This window comes from Pristiophorus japonicus, chromosome 15, assembly GCF_044704955.1.
Source record: "Pristiophorus japonicus isolate sPriJap1 chromosome 15, sPriJap1.hap1, whole genome shotgun sequence".
Classification (NCBI taxonomy): Eukaryota; Metazoa; Chordata; class Chondrichthyes; family Pristiophoridae; genus Pristiophorus; species Pristiophorus japonicus.
The window spans coordinates 21319799-21343426 of NC_091991.1; the positions used below are offsets into that span (position 1 = coordinate 21319799).

The window sequence follows — 23628 nt, forward strand, 5'->3', positions numbered from 1 at the left end:
TCTTCCATGGAGGGAGAAGAAACTACTGTTCTTGGCTGAGCAGCCTAGGGAAACATATCTTAAGCATCAAAAGAACAATGATTTAAGAGCATCAATCGCCTGTCGAGCCACCGGAAATGGTTTCCATGTATATGGTTCGTCTGATGGATAAGTGGATGGACGGCACAACCCACATCTGCAATATACTGCACAAAATGTTTCATGACCTGCAGAACACCCTGGAGACAGTGACAGCCCGAGAAATTTCTACATCAAGTGACGGCTTCTGGAGTGGTAACTACCAAAGCTTCAGTACATGCCCTGAGGATCAGCCTGCACTCCACACTTACAAAAGACTTCCAGGGCCTCGTTGAGACTATTCATTCTCCGATAGCACCAATGAACTGCAAGGAGTGGGTGCAGATGTCACTATCTCTCGAGTGACAATAAACACACTTCCTTAACGACCCAACATGAGGAAGCATCAGATTATGGGCCGAGTCTCAGGTGTTAAATGAGTTTATTTGGGGAGTTAACCTTTAATAATTGAAAGATCCAGCAGTTATGATCGCAACGAGAAAGAGGCAAGAAGAGACTGGTTATAAAGTTATAAAAAATGGTATTGGAGGGATGTAACCGGATAAGAGAAAAGGCTGTGGGATAGAAACCAAACAGCAAGGGTTAATGGATGTTTTCTGGATTGAATGGAATAGACATAAACCCTGCCTCAGCCCAACTGCTGCTGAAACCCTCATCCATGCTTTTGTTTCTTCCAGTCTCAACTATTCCAATACTCTCTTGACCGGCCTCCTATCTTCCATTGTTCATAAACTCTGCTGTCCTTATTCCAACTTGTATCAAATCCCGTTCACCCATCAACCTGTGCTCGCTGACCTACATTGGCCCCCAGTCCCAGGCTCAATTTTACAATTCCCATCCTGGTGTTCAAATCCCTCCATTAAACCCTACAACTCGGAGAACTCCGCATCCCTCCATCTCTGGCCTGTTGTGCACCCCGCCACCCCCCACATCTTCATTCCACACCGTCTAGGCCCCAAGTTCTAGAATTCCCTCCCGAAACTTCTCTGCCTCTCTCCTCCTTTAAGAGCTTCTTAAAACCTACCGCTGACCAAGCTTTTAATCACCCATCCTAATAGCTCCTTCTTTAGCTCAATGTCAATTTTTATCTGATCATGCTCTTGTGAAGCATCTTAGGACATTTTACTCCATTAAAGGGACTATATAAATGGAAGGTGTTGTTGAATGAAGAAGTGTTTTTGTTGAGGATACCAAATTAGGGATATGGTCACCTGGAAGAATGCAGGAGATTGTAAAGACAGACCCATTAGTGGAATGGGCAGATTAGTGACAAATGCAATTCAATATGATGTATTGTATTTTGGGAAAAAGAACAGTAAAATAAGTATTTCCCTAAATGATAAGGTTCTTAACAACGTACAAAAAGAGATCTAGTAGTGCAGATACATAAAACGTCAAACGGCAGAAGTGAGGTAGAAAGGGCCAATAAAAAGACAATTGGGATTGTGTGTTTTACACATGGGGCATTGAATGTAAAAGCAAGAAAGTAATGTTGCATTTATGAAAGAAATTGGTTAGGTTACAGTTGGAATATTGTGTGTAGTTCTGGGTATTCCAGTATAGGAACTATATATTATCCGTAGAAAGGGTACACAACTAGGAATAAGATGTTAATATGTTAAGAAAAGTTTTTAAATGGACTTGAAATATTGGCACTTTTTCACTGAAGCAGAGAAGCTTAAGTGGGAAATCTAAAAGACGATTTCAAAGTTATGATAGGTTTTGAGAGGGTAATTGTGCAATGGTTGGCGAATTAGTATTCAGGGGACATAGGCTTACCACTGGAAAAGTAAAATGAATCAATTATTTTTTTTACACACAAGATTAAAACTTGAAATGTATTAACAGAAGTGGTTATTGAAGTATATTTTATAACATAAGAGTTGGATAACAATATAAAAAGATATGGATAAAGGACAGGGAATAAGCTCCAGTTGAAAATGAAAGCAATATCACAGACGCAATGGGCAGAATGGTGTCCGTCTGTGCTGGAATATTTATGAATCCATAATTCCAAGGGGTTAATGGTGTTTAAACTCAAGTGTAACATCTTTGTGTGTGTATATACAAATATGTTATTGATATGACACAATATATTAGTTTTATTTCAGATAACTTGAAACTATTTTGTAGTTGCACATTTAAACAAAAGTCTAATCTCAAAAAACTAGTAACATCATTTTATACAAAAAAAACCACACCGTAGAAATAATCCTGTCATGTTATCGAGAGAATATGGATTAAATACATCAAGAAATGAATATTTTACTGAGAACTTGTGTCACAATATCACACAAAATTAATTCATATTCTCAGCACTACCTTAATCAGACAAAACCTTACTCAGAATATCTATCCACACATTATAGAAAGCAGAAGTTCTATTAGCATCACTTCACATCAACTCTTTTACACACTATATGTAACAGTTCAATAAGAAAGGCAAATCAACTTTTGTAATTTTTACATTTCATAATTAGTTCTCCATATAGATCATACTGCATCCGCCTTACCTCAGTGGTAGAACACTTTCCTTTTAAGTCAGAAGGTTGTGGGTTCAACTCCCACTCCAAAGACTAGAGCACATAATCTAGATAGACAATTCAGTATAGTACTGAGGGAGTGCTGCACTCAGATGCTATCTTTCAGATGAGACGATAAACGGAGTTCCTGTCAGGTGGCCATAAAAGATCACATGCCATTATTTGACAAAAAACGGGATTTTTCCTGGTGTCCTGATCAATATTTATTCCTCACCCAACAACCCCACAAAAGAGATTTACCTGATCCATTTACCTCATTGCTGTTTGTGCAAGGTTGGCAGTGTCATATGTGCCTAAATTACAACTGTGACTACACTTCAAAAAATACTTCATTAACAATGAGGTACTGAAGACATGAAATATGCTATAAAGTATGTTTTTTCTTTATACCTTTTCATAATATACATCCAGATCATTCAAAATCAAATATCTTGCTTTACAAGTGTTCAATTTTTAATTTATTGTAGTCGATATGAATGATGTCTAAACAGCAGACCATGTGCCACACGTGATCCATGAAACTCCGGCAACTCAATTCAACTTGGGTTTCTATTTCTTCTTTGCTGGTTTGCTCCGTTAAAGTGGGGTCTGGTGGTTTAGAAAGGCGTGTTGCCTCATTGTCGAATAAATCCTAAATCTAAACAAGATTTAATAGTACCAGCAACTTGAGATATATTCAAATTAATAAAAATATGAATTTTAACTTTGTATGTAGTCACAGGGTTTATTAGGGCACTGTGTGACCTACGAAGAGCAAAAGTTTGGACACCCTTGGTTTATATCTTATGCATAATTTTATGTTCCAGTATATTTGCCATAGAGTTGAGTTTAATTTTGATATAAAAAAAACTAAGAATATTTCAATATTAACTTTGTTAAACAGCAAAAGTTATGCAAATTTACTCCCTGACAAAGAGAGCCTGATAAGATTCCCACAGGTGTGAAGAATTTCTATTCAAGAAAGTCCTGTCAAGCACAGGATTCAAGAATTAGAAGAAATAGTTTAAAGTTATGAAATTTAGGCAGCATTTGTTTTAGTGAAAGGGTGACAGAATTGTGAAACAGTTTAGCAGTAGGGATAGGTGAACAGAAAACCATGACAGGATTTAAAAAAAGGATTGGATGAATTGCTGTTGGAAATGGGGATATGGGGCTGCTAGTTTCAGTATCATAGTAAGGAAACACAAGAACCCAAGAGCCTGTTCCACCATTCAATATCATGGCTGACCTTCTACCTCAATTCCACTTTTCCTATCACCATATCCCTTGATTCCCTTAGTATCTGTTGACCACTGTCTTGAATATACTCAACGTCTGAGCATCCACAGCCCTCTGAGAAAGAGAATTCAAAAGATTCACACCCTTTGACTGAAGAAATTTCTCATCTCAGTCCTAAATGGTCGACCCCTTATTCTGAGACTGTGTCCCCTAGTTCGAGACTCCCAAGCCAGGGGAAACATTCTCCCTGCATCTTCCCTGTCAAGCCCTATAAGAATTTTATATATTTCAATGAGAAGTCTTATTCTTCTAAACTCTAGGGAATATAGATCTAGTCTATTCAATCTCTCCTCATGGGATGAGTGGATTGTCCTAGGAATCAATCTAGTGAATCTTCATTGTACACCTTCTAAGGCAAGTATGTCCTTCCTTCAGTAAGGGGACCAAAACTGGACACAGTGGGCTCAAGTTTCAGCTTGAGTTGCTTCTATTTTTTTGGAACAACTAATTTAGAATGGAGTATCTTAGAAATTGCAATTCTCGGCATTTAGTTTGCTCCAATTCTAGTGAGTTAGAACAGTTTCTTTTTCAAAAGGGGGCGTTACCAGCCACTTAAGCCTGTTTTGCAAGTTTAGGCAGTGAAAACTTACTCCAAACTAACTTAGAATGGAGTAAGTGTAGATTTTTTACGCTCAGAAAAACCTTGCCTACACTTATAAATCAGGCGTATGGAACGAGAAATGGGGGGGGAGGGGGGGGGAAGGGAAGTTTATAAACATTAAACACTTCACTTTTACAAATAAAGAGCCATCATCAATAATAAATGATAAATACATCAATAAATCAATCAAAAAAAGTTAAATAATAAAAAAAAATCAATAAATAAAAAAATTAAATTTCTACTCACCTACTGCAGCACTGGGAGCCCTCCAACAGCGTGCTGCGATGGCCCCCCCCCCCCCCCTCCAGTGTGTGTGTCTCTCTCTGTCTGACTGACAGCGAGGGATGGAGGGGAAGGGGAGGCAGGGATGGAGGGGAAGGAGCGGCAGGGATGGAGGGGAAGGAGCGGCAGGGATGGAGGGGAAGGAGAGAGGACTGAACGGGAGGGAGGAGGGGGCTGCCGCCAACAGCAGGCCGCCGCGGAGGACTTCGGGCAGGGCCCACCCCCAGCAAGATGCCGGGCGGGCGGGCCCCGCCGACGACGTGGAAGCCGGACCGCTGTGGAGGACTTCGGGCGAGGCCCGCCCCCGACGAGGTAAGAGTTGTCAGGCCACTCGGCCCGGGATAGAGATGTCCCTTCAGCCTGGGATAGGATTGTCGCCTGGAGACAGGACGCGCTGGGAGGGCCAGGAGCTACTGCGCACACGCGCAGCTGCCTCACTGTTTTTGGCACAGGACTGTAGCTCCGCCCCCAGCAGCTCCTGCTGTGCCGTGCCGAGCTGGAAATGGGCCTACAGATATCGGAAAATCGCAAGCTAAGTATTCGGCGTAATTTCTGTTCTACAAATTAGGCGGGCCTCTCCGATGTGCCCCGTTCTAGCGGGGGTCCGAAACTTGAGCCCATAATTCCAGGTCACACCAAAACCCTATATAATTGCTGTAAGACCTCTTTACTCTTATACTCCAATCTCTTTGTAATAAAGGCTAACATACAATTTGCTTTCTTAATTGCTTGCCGTAACTATCTGTGATTCGTGTACAAGAATACTCCAGTCCCCCTGAATACCAACATTCCCTAGTCTCTCACCTTTTTAAAAACTATTCTGCTTTTCTATTTTTCCTACCTAAGTAGATAATTTGACATTTCTCCACATTATATTCCATCTGCCACATCCTTGTCCACTCCCTTAACCTTCTTTTGCACCCTCTTTGCATCCTCCTCACAGCTTAGTTTCCCACCAAGCTTTGTATCATCAGCAACCTTGGATAGTTATTCCCCTCATCTGATGTAGATTGTGAATAGCTGGGGCTGAAGCACTGATCCTTGTGGCACCCCACTAGTTACAGCCTGCCAATCCAAAAATGACTTGTTTATTCCTACTCTATTAGGACCTCAAAAGGTAGTAAACTCAGGATTGCTACCTGTGCTACGTGCTAGTCAGAGTAGGATTTGCAGGATAGCTCAGCTAAATATGTGGCTTGAGGAATGATGCAAGGGGGAGGGGATTCAAATTCCTGGGACATTGGAACCGGTTCTGGAGGAGGTGGCACCAGTACAAACCAGACGGTCTGCACCTGGGCAGGAGCGGAACCGATATCTAGGTGGAGTGCTTGCTAGTGCTGTTGGGGAGGGTTTAAACTAACAAGGCAGGGGGATAGGAGTCTATGCAGGGAGGCAGAGGGAAGTAAAAAGGGGGCAGAAGCAAAAAAGGTAGGAAGAAGAAAAGCAAGAGTGGAGGGCAGAGAAATCAAGGGAAAAAATCAAAAAGGACCACATTATAACATAATTCTAAAAGGACAAAGAATGTTAAAAAAACAAGCCTGAAGGCTCAGAGTCTCAATGCAAGGAGCATTTTAATAAGGTGGATGAATTGACTGCTCAGATAGCTGTTAACAGATATGATGTAATTGGGATTACAGAGTCATGGCTCCAAGGTAACCAAGGCTGTGAACTCAATATTCAGGAAGGACAGACAGGAAGGAAAAGGAGGTGGGGTAGCGTTACTGGTTAAAGATGAGATTAACACAATAGTAAGGAAGGACATTAGCGTGGATGATGTGGAATCTATATGGGTAGAGCTGCAAAATACCAAAGGGCAGAAAACATTAGTGGGAGTTGTGTACAGACCACCAAACAGTAGTAGGGAGGTTGGGGATGGCATCAAACAGGAAATTAGGGACATGTGCAGCAGTTATCATAGATGACTTTAATCTGCATATTGATTGGGCTAACCAAACTGGTAGCAATACTGTGGAGGAGGATTTCCTGGAGTGTATAAAGGGATGGGTTTCTTGACCAATATGTCGAGGAACCAACTAGAGGGCTGGCCATCCTAGACTGGATCTTGTGTAACGAGAGAGGATTAATTAGCAATCTGGTCATGGGGAAGAGTGACCATAATATGGTAGAATTCTTCATCAAGATGGAGAGTGACACAGTTAATTCAGAGACTAGGGTCCTGAACTTAAGAAAAGGAAACTTCGACAGTATGAGACGTGAATTGGCTAGGATAGACTGGAGAATGATACTTAAAGGGTTGATGATGGATAGGCAATGGCAGACATTTAAATACCACATAAATGAACTACAACAATTGTAGATCCCTGTGTGGCGTAAGAATAAAAAAGGGAAGGTGGCTCAACTGTGGCCAACAAGGGAAACTGGCCAGAAAAAGCAGCAAACCTGAGGACTGGGAGAAATTTAGAATTCAGCAGAGGAGGACTAAGGGCTTAATTAAGAGGGGGAAAATAGAGTACGAGAGTAAGCTTGCAGGGAACATAAAAACTGACTGCAAAAGCTTCTATAGATATGTGAAGAGAAAAAGATTAGTGAAGACTAATGTAGGTCCCTTGCAGTCAGAATCAGGGGAATTCATAATGCGGAACAAGGAAATGGCAGACCAATTGAACAAATACTTTGGTTCCGTCTTCACAAAGGAAGATATACATAACCTCCCGAAAATACTAGGGGACCAAGAGTCCAGCGAGAAGAGGGAACTGAGGGAAATCCTTATTAGTCAGGAAATGGTGTTAGGGAAATTGAAGGGACTGAAGGCCGATAAATCCCCAGGGCCTGATCGGCTGCATCCCAGAGTACTTAAGGAAGTGGCCCTCGAAATAGTGGATGCATTGGTAGTCATTTTCCAACATTCTATAGACTCTGGTTCAGTTCCTATGGATTGGAAGGTAGCTAATGTAAGCCCGCTTTTTAAAAAAAGGAGGGAGAGAGAAAGCAGGGAATTATAGACCGGTTAGCCTGACATCAGTGGTGGGGAAAATGCTGGAATCAATTATTAAAGATGTAATAGCAGCGCATTTGGAAAGCAGTGACAGGATCGGTCCAAGTCAGCATGGATTTATGAAAGGGAAATCATGCTTGACAAATCTTCTGGAATTTTTTGAGGATGTAACTAGTAGAGTGGATAAGGGAAAACCAGTGGATGTGGTGTATTTAGACTTTCAAAAGGCTTTTGACAAGGTCCCACACAAGAGATTAGTGTGCAAAATTAAGGCACATGGTATTGGGAGTAATGTATTGACGTGGATAGAGAACCGATTGGCAGACAGGAAGCAAAGAGTGGGAATAAACGGGTCCTTTTCAGAATGGCAGGCAGTGACTAGTGGGGTACCGCAGGGTTCAGTGCTGGGACCCCAGCTATTTACAATATATATTAATGATTTAGACAAAGGAATTGAATGTAATATCTCCAAGTTTGCAGATGACATTAAGCTGGGTGGCAGTGCGATCTGTGAGGAGGATGCTAAGAGGCAGGGGGACTTGGACAGGTTAGGTGAATGGGAAAATACAGGGCAGATGCAGTATAATGTGGCTAAGTGTGAGGTTATCCATTTTGGTTGCAAACAGGAAGGCAGATTATCTGAATGGTGACAGATTAATAAAAGGGAAGGTGCAACGAGACCTGGGTGTCATGGTACATCGGTCATTGAAGGTAGGCATGCAGGTACAGCAGGCAGTAAAGGCGGCTAATGGCATGCTGGCTTTCATAGCAAGGGGATTTGAGTACAGCAGCAGGGAGGTCTTACTGCAGTTGTACAGGGCCTTGATGAGACCCCACCTTGAGTACTGTGTACAGTTTTGGTCTCCTAATTTGAGGAAGGACATTCTTGCTATAGAGGGAGTGCAGCGAAGGTTCACCAGACTGATTCCCGGGATGGCAGGACTGACATATGAAGAAAGACTGGATCGACTAGGCTTATATTCACTGGAATTTTTTTAGAAGAATGAGAGGGGATCTCATAGAAACATAACATTCTGACAGGATTGGACAGGTTAAATGCAGGAAAAATGTTCCCGATGTTGGGGAAGTCCAGAACCAGGGGTCACAGTCTAAGGATAAGGGATAAGCCATTTAGGACCGAGATGAGGAGAAACTTCTTCACTCAGAGAATTGTGAACCTGTGGAATTCTCTACCACATAAAGTTGTTGAGGCCAGTTCGTTAGATATATTCAAAAGGGATTTAGATGTAGCCCTTACGGCTAAAAGGATCAAGGGGTATGGAGAGAAAGCAGGACTGGGGTACTGAAGTTGCATGATCAGCCATGATCATATTGAATGGTGGTGCAGGCTTGAATGGCCTGCTCCTGCACCTACTTTCTATGTTTCTAACGGATGGTTCGGAAAAGTGGGCCAGATGGACCAATAGTCTTCTGCCTAAATAAAATATTGTATGAAAAAGTAAAAAGAGTTTGCTACAGAATGCAAATAAGTTTTCTGCTTTAATGGAGGCATTTCCTAAAGGAATGTTAATATGAATCTCAAACAATATCTATTGAAATAAAAAGCACAGTTTACTGAGAAGTAATGTATGATTAGGACTAAGCTTTTTGCATGAAGAAACCAAGTAACGTGTCCAAAGGAGCAATAATTAAATCTTTTAAAATACTATCCTGAGGAAGACACATTTTTCACTTCAAAGTTGAATTGTTTTTGAAGTATTTGAGTGCATTTTCATTTTAATTCTGTCATCTATTTCTGTTAGTGCAATAGTCATACACAGTATTTTATGCTGACAAATGATCAGGATACTCCGTCATTTGTTTTAAATTGTTAATTTCCTTGGCCAAAGGGGCCAAGTCATTCCTGGCAGCAGCAGAGCAGTAAGGATGGCAGAGAAGAGGTTCACTGCATTGTTATCCAGGATCGGTTTTCCTGATATATGCCTTCCATTAGGAGTAATGTGATTAACAACCATCCCATTGTCTTCATCAAAACCTTAAAGGACACAAGAATTGTAAACATTCATTAGAACCAAGATTATGTTACAATTATGTGCAAAACAACTACCTGAATTGCTGTTCTGAACTCCTGTTTTGTACAATTGACTTTCAATAAGCAAGTTGCGCACTTAGTATTTAAACCTGGAGCTCTGTTACAGTTTTAAATTACGAACAAAAGTATGTTTTGTATTTCAATAGCTCCAATTGTTAAGCACTGTGTTTTTGAGCAGACAATTGGAATATTTAGTTAGCGGAGTGCCTGTAAACTTGCCACCTTGGTTGGAACATTTCATCAATTTGTCAGCCTGTTGAATGAGGCAGAGCATTCCAAAGCACCCCATTGCTGCAATTTATTAACACACATGTAGTGGTAAGGTACAAGTTCATTGCTGCAATTGCCTCATTGCTAGGGAATGGTGCAGTCAAGGAAGAGGGAATTCAGCACCACCTCACTCAAGTTGCACCATTAATTGGTCAATTTTAAAACTTCTTTCAGTCAGTGGATGCAAGGGAACAAAAATACTGCTATATATACTGCTGTCAATCATTTTCTTCATCTTTCCAACTACAATCAGAAAGTAGTATAGAAATAAAACATTTAGCACAAACCTGAGTATTGCATTATGGCGCCGAGATAGGAATCCAAAATGGAACCAAAGAAACCCGCTGCACCACCATATAAAACTATTGGCCACTGAGGTGGTGAAGTATCCAGGTCCTCCACAAACATGAACTGAGTTAACAGGTAGGCTAATCCAACAACCGCTCCACCAAGTAAACTTGATACAAGGCCCACAAAGGTAACCCCTCCATTAGTACCTGAAAGAAAGTACATCCTTTTAGTAAGTTCAGGTTTTGTTCCCCCAAGTCATATTTTTCTTATTTCCCTTGGGCATTTACATCCATTTAGTGTTAGCGTTTCTACCTACCAACCTAAAAAAACTAGCAGAAATCAACTAATGGCTTCAAAATAGTTCACAACTATAAATTCACTATGAATATAGGCTCATTAATAAGCCATCTGAAAGCAAACAATTGCACTGAAATGTCAAGGGACACAGACTCATAACTTAAGCATCATCAATTGTAGGATAAAATACAATAGGATTTTGCAGCAGTGGTAGGTTTAGAAATTTCTGAAAGGGAATGTGATAATTGAAGATGTGGGATTTATTTACTAAGAAAATGTTGTTTTTTGACTTTTTGTGCATTTGCCAGCATTCGAGTCTAATGTAATTCTGTCTTTCAAACCAAGAATAATTTATCCTGGGATACAGATATTTTAAATGTGGAAAAGTAATTACACAGACTTCAAAACATCAGTTCCTTCTACTAAAAATGTAACCCCAAATAAACTATGCTGAAATATTTCACTACAGGCAACTACTAATAAATCCAACTGACTTAAGGTTCCCAACAGACCCGAATATGAACAATGCCAGGACCAAGCAATCCCGAGTCCCACTTGGGAAACTGAAAGACTCACATGTAATAAATAGTAAGGTACCCAGAGAGAGCGGAGGAGAGCCAGCAGTATGAATGAATTTATGAAGCTGCCATTTTAGACCAGAGTATTGTCATTGCCATGCTGCCCAATAGAATTTCAAAACATTACACAAAGAACAGTTAAAACTAATTAAAACAGTTAGAGCAATGTTAACCAATAGAAATTGCTGAGTAGCAATAGATATGGCTAAGGTGGCACCATATTAGCCACATGCACTACTTTTAGTAAAAAAAAAATGCCTTGCATTCACTCACACAATACAGGTAAATGCACTTTGCATGTGTATATTTATGTAACACATTTCTGAGCTGTAGATTCCATGTAATTCAATGTAATCAGGAAATATAGTAAAGGACACAAAAAAGAGGGCTTGACAATATTGATCAAAGATACTGTTAGAAAGGGATGTTGTACTTGAGGGTTCAAAGACAGAATCTATTTGGTTAGAATTAATGAACAGTAGAGGAGCTATTACACTGCTGGGTGTATGCTATAGGACACCAAATAGTGGAAAGGAGATAGAGGAGCAAATTTTAAGGCAAATTGCAGAAAGATGCAAGAACTATAGAGTAGTAATAATAATAGGGAATTTCAATGACCCTAATATCGACTGGGAAGATATAGGGCAAAAAGGGAGAGGATTCCTGAAATGTGCACAAGAGAACTTTCTTGATCAGTGTGTTTCCTGCCCAAGAAAAGCAGTGCTAGATCTAGTTCTGGGGAATGAAGTGGGTCAATTGGAGCATGTTTCAGTGGGGAGCATTTGGGAAACAATGATCACAATATCATGAGGGAGAAAGGACAAACATCCAAAGCAAGAGCTCCCTGGATGACTAAAAGTAGAGAGATTAAAATAAAACAGAAAAAGGAGGCATATGATCAATGTCAGGTTTATAATTCAGTAGAGCAGGGGTTCTCAACCAGGGGCTCGCAAGAAGGTTTCAAGGGGTCCACCAAAGAAAGGATTACACAAACTAAAGCTGGTGCTTAATATCAGTAATCATCAATGGCAGTCCTTTGGAATTGAGGAAGACTTGCTACCACTCCTAAGCATGAGTTATTTGGTTCTCGTATTGGACTGCACAGCCACCCAAGTCTCTGTCACGGGTGGGACAGACAGTGTTTGAGGGGAAGGGGTGGGCAGGGAGCCTGGTTTGCCGCACGCTCTTTCCGCTGCCTGCGCTTGATTTCTGAATGCTCTCGGCGACGATACTCGTGCAGCTCAGCACCCTCCCGGATGCACTTCCTCCACTTAGGGCGGTCTTTGGTCAGGGACTCCCAGGTGTCAGTGGGGATGTCGCACTTTATCAGGGAGGCTTTGAAGGTGTCCTTGTAACGTTTCCTCTTTTGCTCATTTGCTATGGACGAGTTCTGGGTAGAGCACTTGCTTTGGGAGTCTCGTGTCTGGCATGCGAACTATGTGGCCTGCCCAGTGGAGCTGATTAAGTGTGGTCAGTGCTTCAATGCTGGGGATGTTGGCCTGGATGAGGACGCTAATGTTGGTGCGTCCGTCCTCCCAGGGGATTTGTATGATCTTGGAGACATCGCTGGTGGTATTTCTCCAGCGACTTGGTGTCTGCTGTACATGGTCCACACCTCAGCCATACAGGAGGGCAGGTATTACTACAGCCCTGTAAACCATGAGCTTGGTGACAGTTTCGAGGGCCTGGTCTTCAAACAGTCTTTTCCTCAGGCGGCTGAAGACTGCATTGGCGCACTGGAGGCGGTGTTGGATCTCATCGTCAATGCCTGTTCTTGCTGATAGAAGGCTCCCGAGATATGGGAAATGGTCCATGTTGTCCAGGACTGCGCTGTGGATCATGATGTCTGGGGGGCAATGCTGTGCGGCAAGGACAGGCTGATGGAGGACCTTTGTCTTACTGATGTTTAGCGTAAGACCCATGCTTTCATACGCCTCAGTAAATACATCGACTATGTCCTGGAGTTCAGCCTCTGTATGTGCGCAGACGCAGGCGCCATCCGTGTACTGTAGCTCGACGACAGAGGTTCGGGTGGTCTTGGACCTGGCCTGGAGACGGCGAAGGTTGAACAGCTTCCCACTGGTTCTGTAGTTTAGTTCCATTCCAGCTTGTCAACTGTGAGGTGAAGCATGGCAGCGAGGAAGATTGAGACGAGGGTTGGGGCAATGACGCAGCCCTGCTTGACCCCGGTTTGGACGTGGATTGGGTCAGTGATGGATCCGTTGGCAAGGATCACAACCTGCATGTCGTCGTGGAGCAGGCGGAGGATAGTGACGTACTTTTGGGGGCATCCGAAACAGAGGAGGACGCTCCATAAACCCTCATAGTTAACAGTGTCAAAGAACTTTGTAAGGTCGAAGTCGGCCATGTAGAAGGGCTGGCACTATTCCCTGCAGCTGTCGCGCTGCAAAAATCATGTCCGTTGTACCCCGGAGGGGAAAAAATCCGCACTGCGACTCCGGGAGGAGCTCCTCGGCCACGGGGAGAAGACGGTTGAGGAGGACTCTAGCGACGACTTTCCCAGTGGCTGATAACAAGGAGATTCCTCTGTAGTTGCCGCAGTCGGACTTGGCCCCTTTTTTAAAGATGGTCATCTTTTAAAGATGATGTATCTTTGAGATCTTCCGGCATGCTCTCCTCCCTCGAGGGATGAGGTTGTGTATTCGCGCCAGCAGTGCCTTTCCGCCATACTTCAGTGCCTCAGCAGGGATTCCATCCGCTCCCGTAGCCTTGTTGTTTCTTTAGCTGTCTTATGGCTTTTTCTACCTTATGCAGTGTTAGGGTCTCACTGAGGTGGTGGCAGGTAGCATGCTGTGAAATAGAGTCGCGAACACTCGAGTCAAAGGCAGAGTCTCAATTGAGGAGATCTTCAAAGTGCTCCTTCCAGCGGGCCCTTACTGCCTCGGTGTCCTTGATGAGTGTTTCCCCACTCTTGGACAGCAGTGGGGTGGGGCCTTGGGAGTTTGGACCGTAGGTAGCCTTGACTGCGATGAAGACTCCTCGCACATAATGGCTGCCAGCCAGCTGCTGTATCTCCTGTGCTTTCTCCATCCACCACCTGTTCTTTAGGTCCCGGGTTCTTTTGATGGACCCTAGCCTTCAACCGTCTGTAATGCTGCTTTGCTGCTCCAGAGTTGGGTTGCTGTTTAAGGCTCAGAAATGCCCTGCGCTTGCAATCTATTAGCTCTTGAATCTCCTGATCATTCTCACCAAACCAGTCCTGGTGTTTCCTGGTTGAGTGACCGAGCATCTCTTTGCAGGCACTGGTTATGGAGGCCTGGAGGGCAGACCAAGCTCTGTGGGCATTCTGCATCTCAGGGTCATCAAGGCACGCCAGGTTAGCTGTGAGGCGCTGACTGTATAGGGCTCTCTTAGCTGGGTCATTAAGTGCCCCGGCATTGACTTTTTTGCGACACTGCTTCTGCTGTCCCCTCCGCTTTGGGGCTTTGTTGATGTCAATGATGGATCGGATTAGGCGGTGGTCTTTCCAGCAGTCGTCAGCTCCTGTCATGGCACGGGTGATGCGCACATCCTTGCGATCCCTGGCTTGGACAGTGACATAGTCGAACAGGTGCCAGTGTTTGGAGCAAGGGTGTTGCCATGATGTCTTGTATTTGTCCCTCTGGCGGAACAAGATGTTGATGACAAGTTCATGCTCTAGACATTTTGTCAGAAGAAGGGTACCCCTGGAATTGACTTTCCCTACCCCCTCTATGCCAATCATGCCTCCCCAGAGGTCTGTGCCCTTGCCGACCCTGGCATTGAAGTTGCTGAGGAGGATCAGTTTGTCGTCCGCGGGGACACAGGTCAGGGATTTTGAGATTGGAGTAAAAACCCTCTTTGGCCTCATCTGTTGCATCGAGTGTTGGGGCGTAAGCACTGATGACTGTCGCGCACTGGCTCCGGGATAGGGTGAGTCGAAGCATCATGAGGTATTCAATAGCTCCGCAGGGGGAGTCTTTGAGGCGGTCGACCAGCTTGTTTTTGAAGGCGAAGCAGACTCCATGGAGGCGGTGTTCTGCCTCTGGTTTCCCTTTCCAGAAGATGGTATAATCTCCACCTTAATATCAGTAACCAAACCAAGAATGGTGCTGCTGCCTAGTGGCTTCGCTTGGAACTGCAACTGTAAAGATTTCAAATGGAGTAGAGTTTCAGTCTCTGGTTTATTCACTTCAACAGAGTTCTCGAGTGTTCCTCACACTGAACTACACAGGGGTAGAGAATCGATGCACGGACAATTCCCCTTCAGTTGCCGGCCTATATAATTGGATCTGGTGAACATGAAGCAGATTAAACTGTTGCTCAGGTTCATCCATTTATTTTGTGTTTTTCAATGTCCCAGCTGATACTTTCTGCCTCTACTGCAAAATGTCTGCAACAGAACATCGGGATTTGCAGATGAAAATCCCTTTCACTTAACTGTTCAATCTCCAATAGCCTCCAACCCCAGTAGCCCCTTAGAATCAATAATAAACATAATGTGATACTTGGGGCAGCACCATACAAAAGAAAGGGAACATATTGAGGGAGAGTAAAGCAAGAATTTGAACTCCTCAGATCCTTTTAGGAACTGTGACAGTTAAACACAACAACAGACTCATTTAGAGCTGGGCACTGCAGTGAACAGAACGGGGGAGGGCCAACTGAGAGATCAATGTAGAATCCATTCCTCCCCCAACAGTAAAAACTGGACTATTAAATATAAAAATTCCAAACTACATTACAGCCCGCAAAAAGAGCTGGGCAGGAAAAGGTTAATTCAAACATTGCAGACAAACCATCAGACATCATGAGACACAATGATACAGGCTATCTGCCATCAATCTAAATCACCAGACAATGGCATCAAGAGAGAGACATTCATTATCAGAGCACCAGAAGAGAGACAACCACATTTCCAATGGTGTTCTGTCTGTACCAAGGAGTGGAATCCACACAGACAATGGCATCAAAAGAGGGACATTCACACATTCGATGGTCCCTGCCATTGCAGCGAAACTATGACTCATCGAGAGATTGGACATCATCAGAGCACCAGAAAAGACATTCACACCTTCAATGGTTTTCTGTCTGACATTCACACATTCCTCAACCATAGATACGAAGGAAGGCTTTGCATTGTGTTGCATCATCATCATAGGCAGTCCCTTGGAATCAATAAAGACTTGGTTCCACTCTTAAAAATGAGTCTTTAGGTGGCTGAACAGTCCAATACGAGAACCACAGTCCCTATCACAGGTGGGACAGATTGTCGTTGAGAGAAAGGGTGGGTGGGACTGGTTTGCCGCACGCTCTTTCCGCTGCCTGCGCTTGATTTCTGCATGCTCTCGGCGATGAGACTAGAGATACTCAGCGCCCTCCCGGATGCACTTCCTCCACTTAGGGCGGTCTTGGCCAAGGACTCCCAGGTGTCGGTGGGGATGTTGCACTTTAGGGAGACTTTGAGGGTGTCCTTGTAACTTTCCTCTGCCCACATTTAGCTCGATTGCCTTGAAGGAGTTCAGAATAGAGCGCTTGCTTTGGGAGTCTTGTGCCTGGCATGCGAACAATGTGGCCTGCCCAGCGGAGCTGATCAAGTGTGGTCAGTGCTTCAATGCTGGTGATGTTGGCCTGGTCAAGGATGCAAACGTTGGTGCGTCTGTCCTTCCAGGGTATTTGCAGGATCTTGCAGAGACATAGTTGGTGGTATTTTGCCAGTGACTTGAGGTGTCTACTGTACATGGTCCATGTCTGAGCCGTACAGGAGGGCAAGTATTACAACAGCCCTGTAGACCATGAGCTTTGTGGCAGATTTGAGGGCCTGGTCTTCAAACACTCTTGCACATCATCATAGGCAGTTCCTTGAAATCGAAGATTGCTTCCACTCTATAAGTGAGTTCTCAGGTGACTGTACAGTCCAATACGGGAATTACAGTCTGTCACAGGTGGGGCAGACAGTCGTTGAAGGTGGTCGGTACTTCGATACTGGGAATGTTGGCCAGGTTGACCCGTGTTGCACAGCAGGAGAGCTGATATCACAGGAGGGAACAGAAAATCAGTTTTGAGATCACAAGCTGGTTTTTGGTATAAAGACCCATTTTTCGAAGGCAAGGAAGCAGTACAGGAACAGAATCGAATCAGCAACAGAAGCCAGCACTGCAACCAAGAGCCCACAGTCAACCTCAGAAGACAGCCAAGGAATTGGTGATTGTATGTTTGTTCCAGCCAAATCATACAAGGATTTTGTGATTGGGTCTCGGTAACTTTATGTGTAGCAGTCAAATCGCGAACGGCTTTAACGGTGTCGAGTTGTGCCAATGCAAATGACCCTTTCGTAGGGATTTGTATTCTGGGGTTTGTAAGTCCCATTTAAATCCTGAAGTATTTATACAGGGGAGGTAATTGAGTGCATGTTCAGTAAACAAACAAATCTCGGTTTAGCCAAAACCCTGTGCTTTGTGTATTTTGTTCTTAGAAGTCCTGACGTCAAAGAACTGTGTAACGGGGAACTAGGTATTTAGAAACCCTTACACAGTAAACCAGTACAGGGTCCAGATATGGATTCCAAACTCGATCCCCGACAGGCAGACTCTATTGACCTGACTGCAGAGTGTTTATGTGCATGTTGATAGAACCAAGGGTTACGGACACCCATATGTGTCCAAGTGTCCCACTGAAGTTTACCCATTTACCAGGCTGTTTCCCAGTACAGAGCACTGGGATGGTTCTTGCTGGTCGTCTCCAGGTAATGCCTCCTGCGGTTGTCCTCCCAAGTTTCAGAGTTTCCACGATAGCCATAAGATGGGGTAACTGCCTTTAGCGCGGTGGGTGAGGTTACACAGGGCCAATGGCAGGACGTCAGTAGCCTTAATATTCTCGATGTTTAAATCTAGTTCCATTTACCAGGTTCACTCACCAACAACGATGACGACGTCCACGTCCAGGGGTCCATGTCAGAGAATTTAACAGAGGTATCCTCACCTTGAAATTGATGCTCCCTCACAGTTACTCAATCACAGTTTGGGTTTGCCCAGAGTCTTCCCTCCGTGAAACAAGTTCCCTTCTTTTGCCTGAAAGCTACCTCATAACTAGGGTTGTGGATCCGGTAAATGGAGCAGAAAGAGTCCTTCTACTACATATCTAGGAGTTCAGATCTTCACAACTTAACAAAATTGTTGCTCAGCACCAGCAACAAGTTTCACATTAAGTAAAACAAAGATAATATACATGTTTAATTGTTAAGCTAATTAAAAAAAAAAGTGTGTGTGTTACAGGGACCCATGGATTTTTCATAACATGGGAGGGGTCCTCAGAAACGAAAAGTTTAAGAACCCCTGCAGTAGAGAACCAAGCTTAATACAGAAAGTACAGAGGAGAACTGAAAAAGGAATTAAGAGGAACAAAGAATATATGAGTATAGGTTAACAGGTAACATAAAAGGGAACCCAAAAGTCTTTTATGAACATATAAATAACAAAAAGGGTCATCAAAGGATGGGGCCAATTAGGGCCCAAAATGGAGATCTTCTTTTGGAGATAGAGGGCATGGCTGAGGTACTAAATGAGTACTTTGTATCTGCCTTCACTAAAGAGGATGCTGCCAATGTCACAGTAAAGGAGGAGGTAGTAGAGAAAGTAGATAGATTAAAAAAATAGATAAAGAGGAGGTCCTTCAAAGGTTAGCAGCACTTACAAAGTAGAAAAATCTCTCGGTACCAATGGGATGCATCCTAGGCTGCTGAGGGAAGCACTGTCTTCCTTTGTCCCTCATGGGAATGTGTCTAGTTTGTACCTGAACTATTTCCTCTTTGAAGGCCTCCAATTGCTCATTTACTGTTTTACCTGACAATCTTTGATTCCAATCCACCTGGGTCAGATTTCTTTCCAAGTCATTGAAACGAGCTCTCCTCCAGTTGAGTATTTTTACATTAGATTTTTTTTACCTGTCCTTTTCCATAACTACTCTAAACCTCATGATATTGCGATCACTTTTTCCCCCAAATGTTCTTCCACTAAAGCATGTTCCACTTGACCCACTGAATTCCCCAGAACTAGATCCAGCACTGCTTCCTTCCTCGTTGGGCTAGAAACACACTGATCAAAAAAGTTCCCATGTACACATTTCAGGAATTCCTCCACAAAAGCAAAATACTGTGGATTCTGGAATCTGGAATAAAATCAGAAAATGCTGGAAATCTCAGCAGGTCAGGCAGCATCTGTGGAGAGAAACAGAGTTAACGTTTCGGGTCGATGACCCTTCATCAGAACTGGAGAGTGTTCGGAAAGAACAGGTTCTTAACAAGCACTGAAAGAGGGAGAGGAAGTAAGAACAAAAGGGAAGGTCTGTGATAGGTTGGAAGACAAGAGAGATTAGAGAGACAAAAGGGATGATGGCCCAAATTCAAATGCTAATGCCAGGAGTTAGAAACACATTAGTCAAGATAGGGTGTGAATGATGGGATAATGACCAACTGCCATTAGAGACAAGGAGAAGAAAAGAAAGAAACAGGCTCTGGGGGGGGGGGCAGTGGGGGGAAGGAGCCAAAGATTGGCAGCGGTTACATTCTGAAATTGTTGAACTCGATGTTGAGTCCAGAAGGCTGTAAAGTGCCTAAACGAAAGATGAGGTGCTGTTCTTCGAGCTTGCGTTGAGCTTCGTTGGAACAGTGTAGGCGACCAAGGACAGAGGTCGGAGTGGGAGTGGAGCGGGGAATTAAAAAGTGACAGGTGACCGGAAGCTCAGTGTCACACTTGCAGACTGAAAGAGGTGCTCTGCAAAGCGGTCACCCAATCTACGCTTGATCTCCCCAATGTAGAGGAGACCACATCGTGAGCAGCGAATACAGTATACTAAATTGAAAGAAGTACAAGTAAATCGCTGCGTCACCTGGAAGATGTATTTGGGGCTCTGAATAGTGGGAAGGGAGGAGGTAAAAGGGCAGGTGTGGCATCTCCTGCGCTTGCACACAAAGGTGCCGTGGGAAGGGAAGGGGTGCTGGGGGTGACTGTGGAATGGACCAGTGTGTCGCGGAGGGAGAGGTCCCTTCGGAATGCTGAGAGGGGAGGGGAAGATGTGATTGGTGGTGGGATCACGCTGGCAGAGGATGATCCATTGAACGTGGAGGCTGGTGGGTGAAACATAAGAACGTAAGAAATAAGAGCAGGAGTAGACCATTCGGCCCCTCGAGCCTGCTCGGCCATTTAATAAGATCATGGCTGATCCAATCATGGACTCAGCTCCACTTCCCCGCCCGCTCCCCATAACCCCTTACCGTTTAAGAAACTGTCTATTTCTGCTTAAATTTATTCAATGACCCAGCTTCCACAGCTCTCTGAGGCAGCGAATTCCACAGATTTACAACCCTCAGAAGAAATTTCTCCTCATCGCAGTTTTAAATGGGCGGCCCTTTATTCTAAGATCATGCCCTCTAGTTCTAGTCTCCCCCATCAGTGGAAACATCCTCTCTGCATCCACCTTGTCAAGCCCCCTCATAATCTTATATGTTTCGATAAGATCACCTCTCAATCTTCTGAATTCCAATGAGTAGAGGCCCAACTTACTCAACCTTTCCTTATAGGTCAACCCCCTCATCTCTGGATCAACCTAGTGAACCTTCTCTGAACTGTCTCCAAAGCAAGTATATCCTTTTGTAAATATGGAAACCAAAACTGCACGCAGTATTCCAGGTGTAACCTCACCAATATCTTGTATAGCTGTAGCAAGACTTCCCTGGTGAGGACAAAGGGAACCCTGTCGTGGTTCTGAGAGGGAGAGGGCGAGAGCAGAGGTGGGGAAATAGCACGGATACGGTCGAGAGTCATGTTAACCATGGCAGAGGGGAATCCACTGTTAAGGAAAAAGGAAGACATATCAGAGGCACTAGTGAGAAAGGTGGCGTCGTCAGAGCAGATGTGACAGAGACGAAGAAATTAGGAGAATGGAATGGAGTCCTTACAGGATGTGGGGTGGGAGGAAGTGTAGTCCAGGTAGCTGTGGGAGTCAGTGGGCTATAGTGGATACTGGTCAAAAGCCTATCCCCAGAGATGGAGACGGAGAAGTCGAGGAAGGGAAGGAAAGAGTCGAAGATGGACCAGGTGAAGGTGAGGGAAGGGAGGAAATTGGATGCAAAATGAATGAAATTTTCAAGTTCAGGGCGAGAGCAGGAAACGGCACTGATACAGTCGTCAATGTACTGGGAAAAAAGGTGAGGGAGGGGATCTGAGTAGGACTGGAACAAAGAATGTTCCACATATCCCATGAAAAGGCAGGCATAGCTAGGACCTATGTGGGTTCCCATAGCAACACCTTTAATTTGGAGAAAGTGAGTGGAGTTAAGGAGAAGTTGTTCAATGTGAGAACAAGTTCAGCCAGGCGGAGGAGGGTGATGGATGGGGACTGGTTGGGCCTCTGCTCGAGGAAGAAGCAGAGCACCCTCAGGCCATCCTGGTGGGGGATGGAAGTGTAGAGGGATTGCACGTCCATGGTGAAAAGGAGACAGTTGGGGCCGGGAAACTGGAAACTGTTAAGGTGACGGAGGGCGTCGGAGGCGTCGCAAGTAGTATGAGTAGGTGGCAAGAGAGTGGACAACGGGAGAAAAAAAAAAAAAAGAGTCGAGATAGGAAGAAATAGATTCTAGCTATGGGGCAAGAGCAGGGGCGTGGAACTGATTGGAGAGCTCTTTCAAAGAACCAACATTGGCACAGTGGGCCGAATGACCTCCTTCTGTGCTGTGTCATTCTGTGAGTCTACCTAACATCTACCACTATTCAGTAACCAACAACTTTTATTTATATAGATCCTTTAACGTAGTAAAATGTCCTAAGGTGCTTCACAGCAGTGTTACAGGGCAAAAAAAGTTATTAACACCGAGCCACATCAGAAAAAATTAAGGCTGATAACCAAAAGCTTGGTTAAAGAAGTAGGTTTTCAGGAACATCTTAAAAGGAGGAAGGAGAGGCGGGGAGGTTTAGGGTGGGAGTTCCAGAGCTTAGGACCCAAACAGCTGAAGGCATCATCATCATAGGCAGTCCCTTGAAACGAGGGTGATTTGCTTCCAAGCCAAAAAAGGATAAGTTCACAGGTGTTCCAATGAAGGACCTAGTATTCCAGATCCTGAACTACATCCGGAAGGGTAGAAGATGCCTGTGTGTGGATTTTTTCAATGTGTGGTGGCCGTTGTACACCAGCCATCACACGGGCTTGACAGAGCTAGGTCTTGGTCCAGTGGCAAGGGTTATCCAAGATGACTGAAGACCTGCTGTGCTGCACGGACCTAGTGCGCACACATATCGCAGTGTGGGCTGGCCCATGCTGCCCCTGGGCCCCTGGCCTGAACTCACACCCAGCTGAAGGCACGGTGGAGCAGTTATAACGAGACATATTCAAGAGGGCAGAATTTGAGGAGCGCAGACATCTTGTGGGGTTGAGAGGCTGAAAAAGATTACAGAGATAGGGAGGGGCAAGGCCATGGAGTGATTTTTAAACAAGGATGAGAATTTTGAAATCAAGGCGTTGTTTAACCGGGAGCCAATGTAGGTCAGAAAGCACAGGGGTGATGGGTGATCTGACTTGGTATGAGTTAGGACATAGGCTGCCGAGTGTTGGATGACCTCAAGTTTACGTAGTGTGGAATGCGGGAGGCCAACCAGGAGTTGGAGTCGTCAAGTCTATAGGTAACAAATGCACGGATGAGGGTTTCAGCAGCAGAAGAACTGAGACAGAGGCGAAGGCGGGCAATGTTAGAGGTGAAAAGAGGTAGTTTTAGTTATGCCAAGGATATGTGGTCGGAAATTCATTTCAGGGTCAAATATGATACCAAGGTTACGAACAGTCTGGTTCACCCTCAGGTTGATGCTAGGTAGGGAGATGGAGTCAGTTAGGGAATGCAGTTTGTGCCGGGGACCAAAGATAATGGCTTCGGTCTTCCCAATATTTAATTGGAGAAAATTTCTGCTCATCCAGTACTCAATGTCGGACAAGCAATCTGACAATTTAGATACCAAGCAGCGGTCGAGAGAAGTGGTGGAGAGGTAGAGCTGGGTATCGTCAGCGTACATGTGGAAACTGACTCCACATTTTCAGATGATATGATGGATGAGAAATAGGAGGGGGGCAAGGATAGATCCTTGGGGGACACCAGAGGTAACGATGTGGGAGTAGGAAGAGAAGCCATTGCAGGAGATTTTCTGGCTACGATTACATAGATAAGAATGGAACCAGGCGAGTGCATTCCCACCTAGCTGGACGATGGTTGAGAAGCGTCGGAGGAGGATGGAATGGTCAACTGTGTCAAAGGCTGCAGAGAGGTCCAGAAGGACGAGGAGAGATCGTTTACCTTTGTCACACTCACAAAGGATATCATTTGTGACTTTGATGAGTTGTTTCGGTAATGTGGTAGGGGCGAAAACCAGATTGAAGTGATT

The 23628-nt window shown here is 44.3% G+C and overlaps 1 protein-coding gene across 1 annotated transcript in view; it reads right to left on the reverse strand.

Annotated features, from left to right (window-relative positions):
- Nucleotides 1-2040: 2040 nt before the first annotated feature.
- tmem19 (transmembrane protein 19) overlaps nucleotides 2041-23628 on the reverse strand; it is a 43149-nt gene continuing 21561 nt past the window's right edge. The window contains exons 6-7 of the mRNA XM_070900202.1: nucleotides 10349-10558; nucleotides 2041-9734 (exon numbers count right to left, since the gene is read on the reverse strand). Of these exons, the coding sequence (XP_070756303.1) occupies nucleotides 9562-9734; nucleotides 10349-10558 (383 nt within the window). The 3' untranslated portion in view covers nucleotides 2041-9561. The remainder of the gene's footprint in view (nucleotides 9735-10348; nucleotides 10559-23628) is intronic.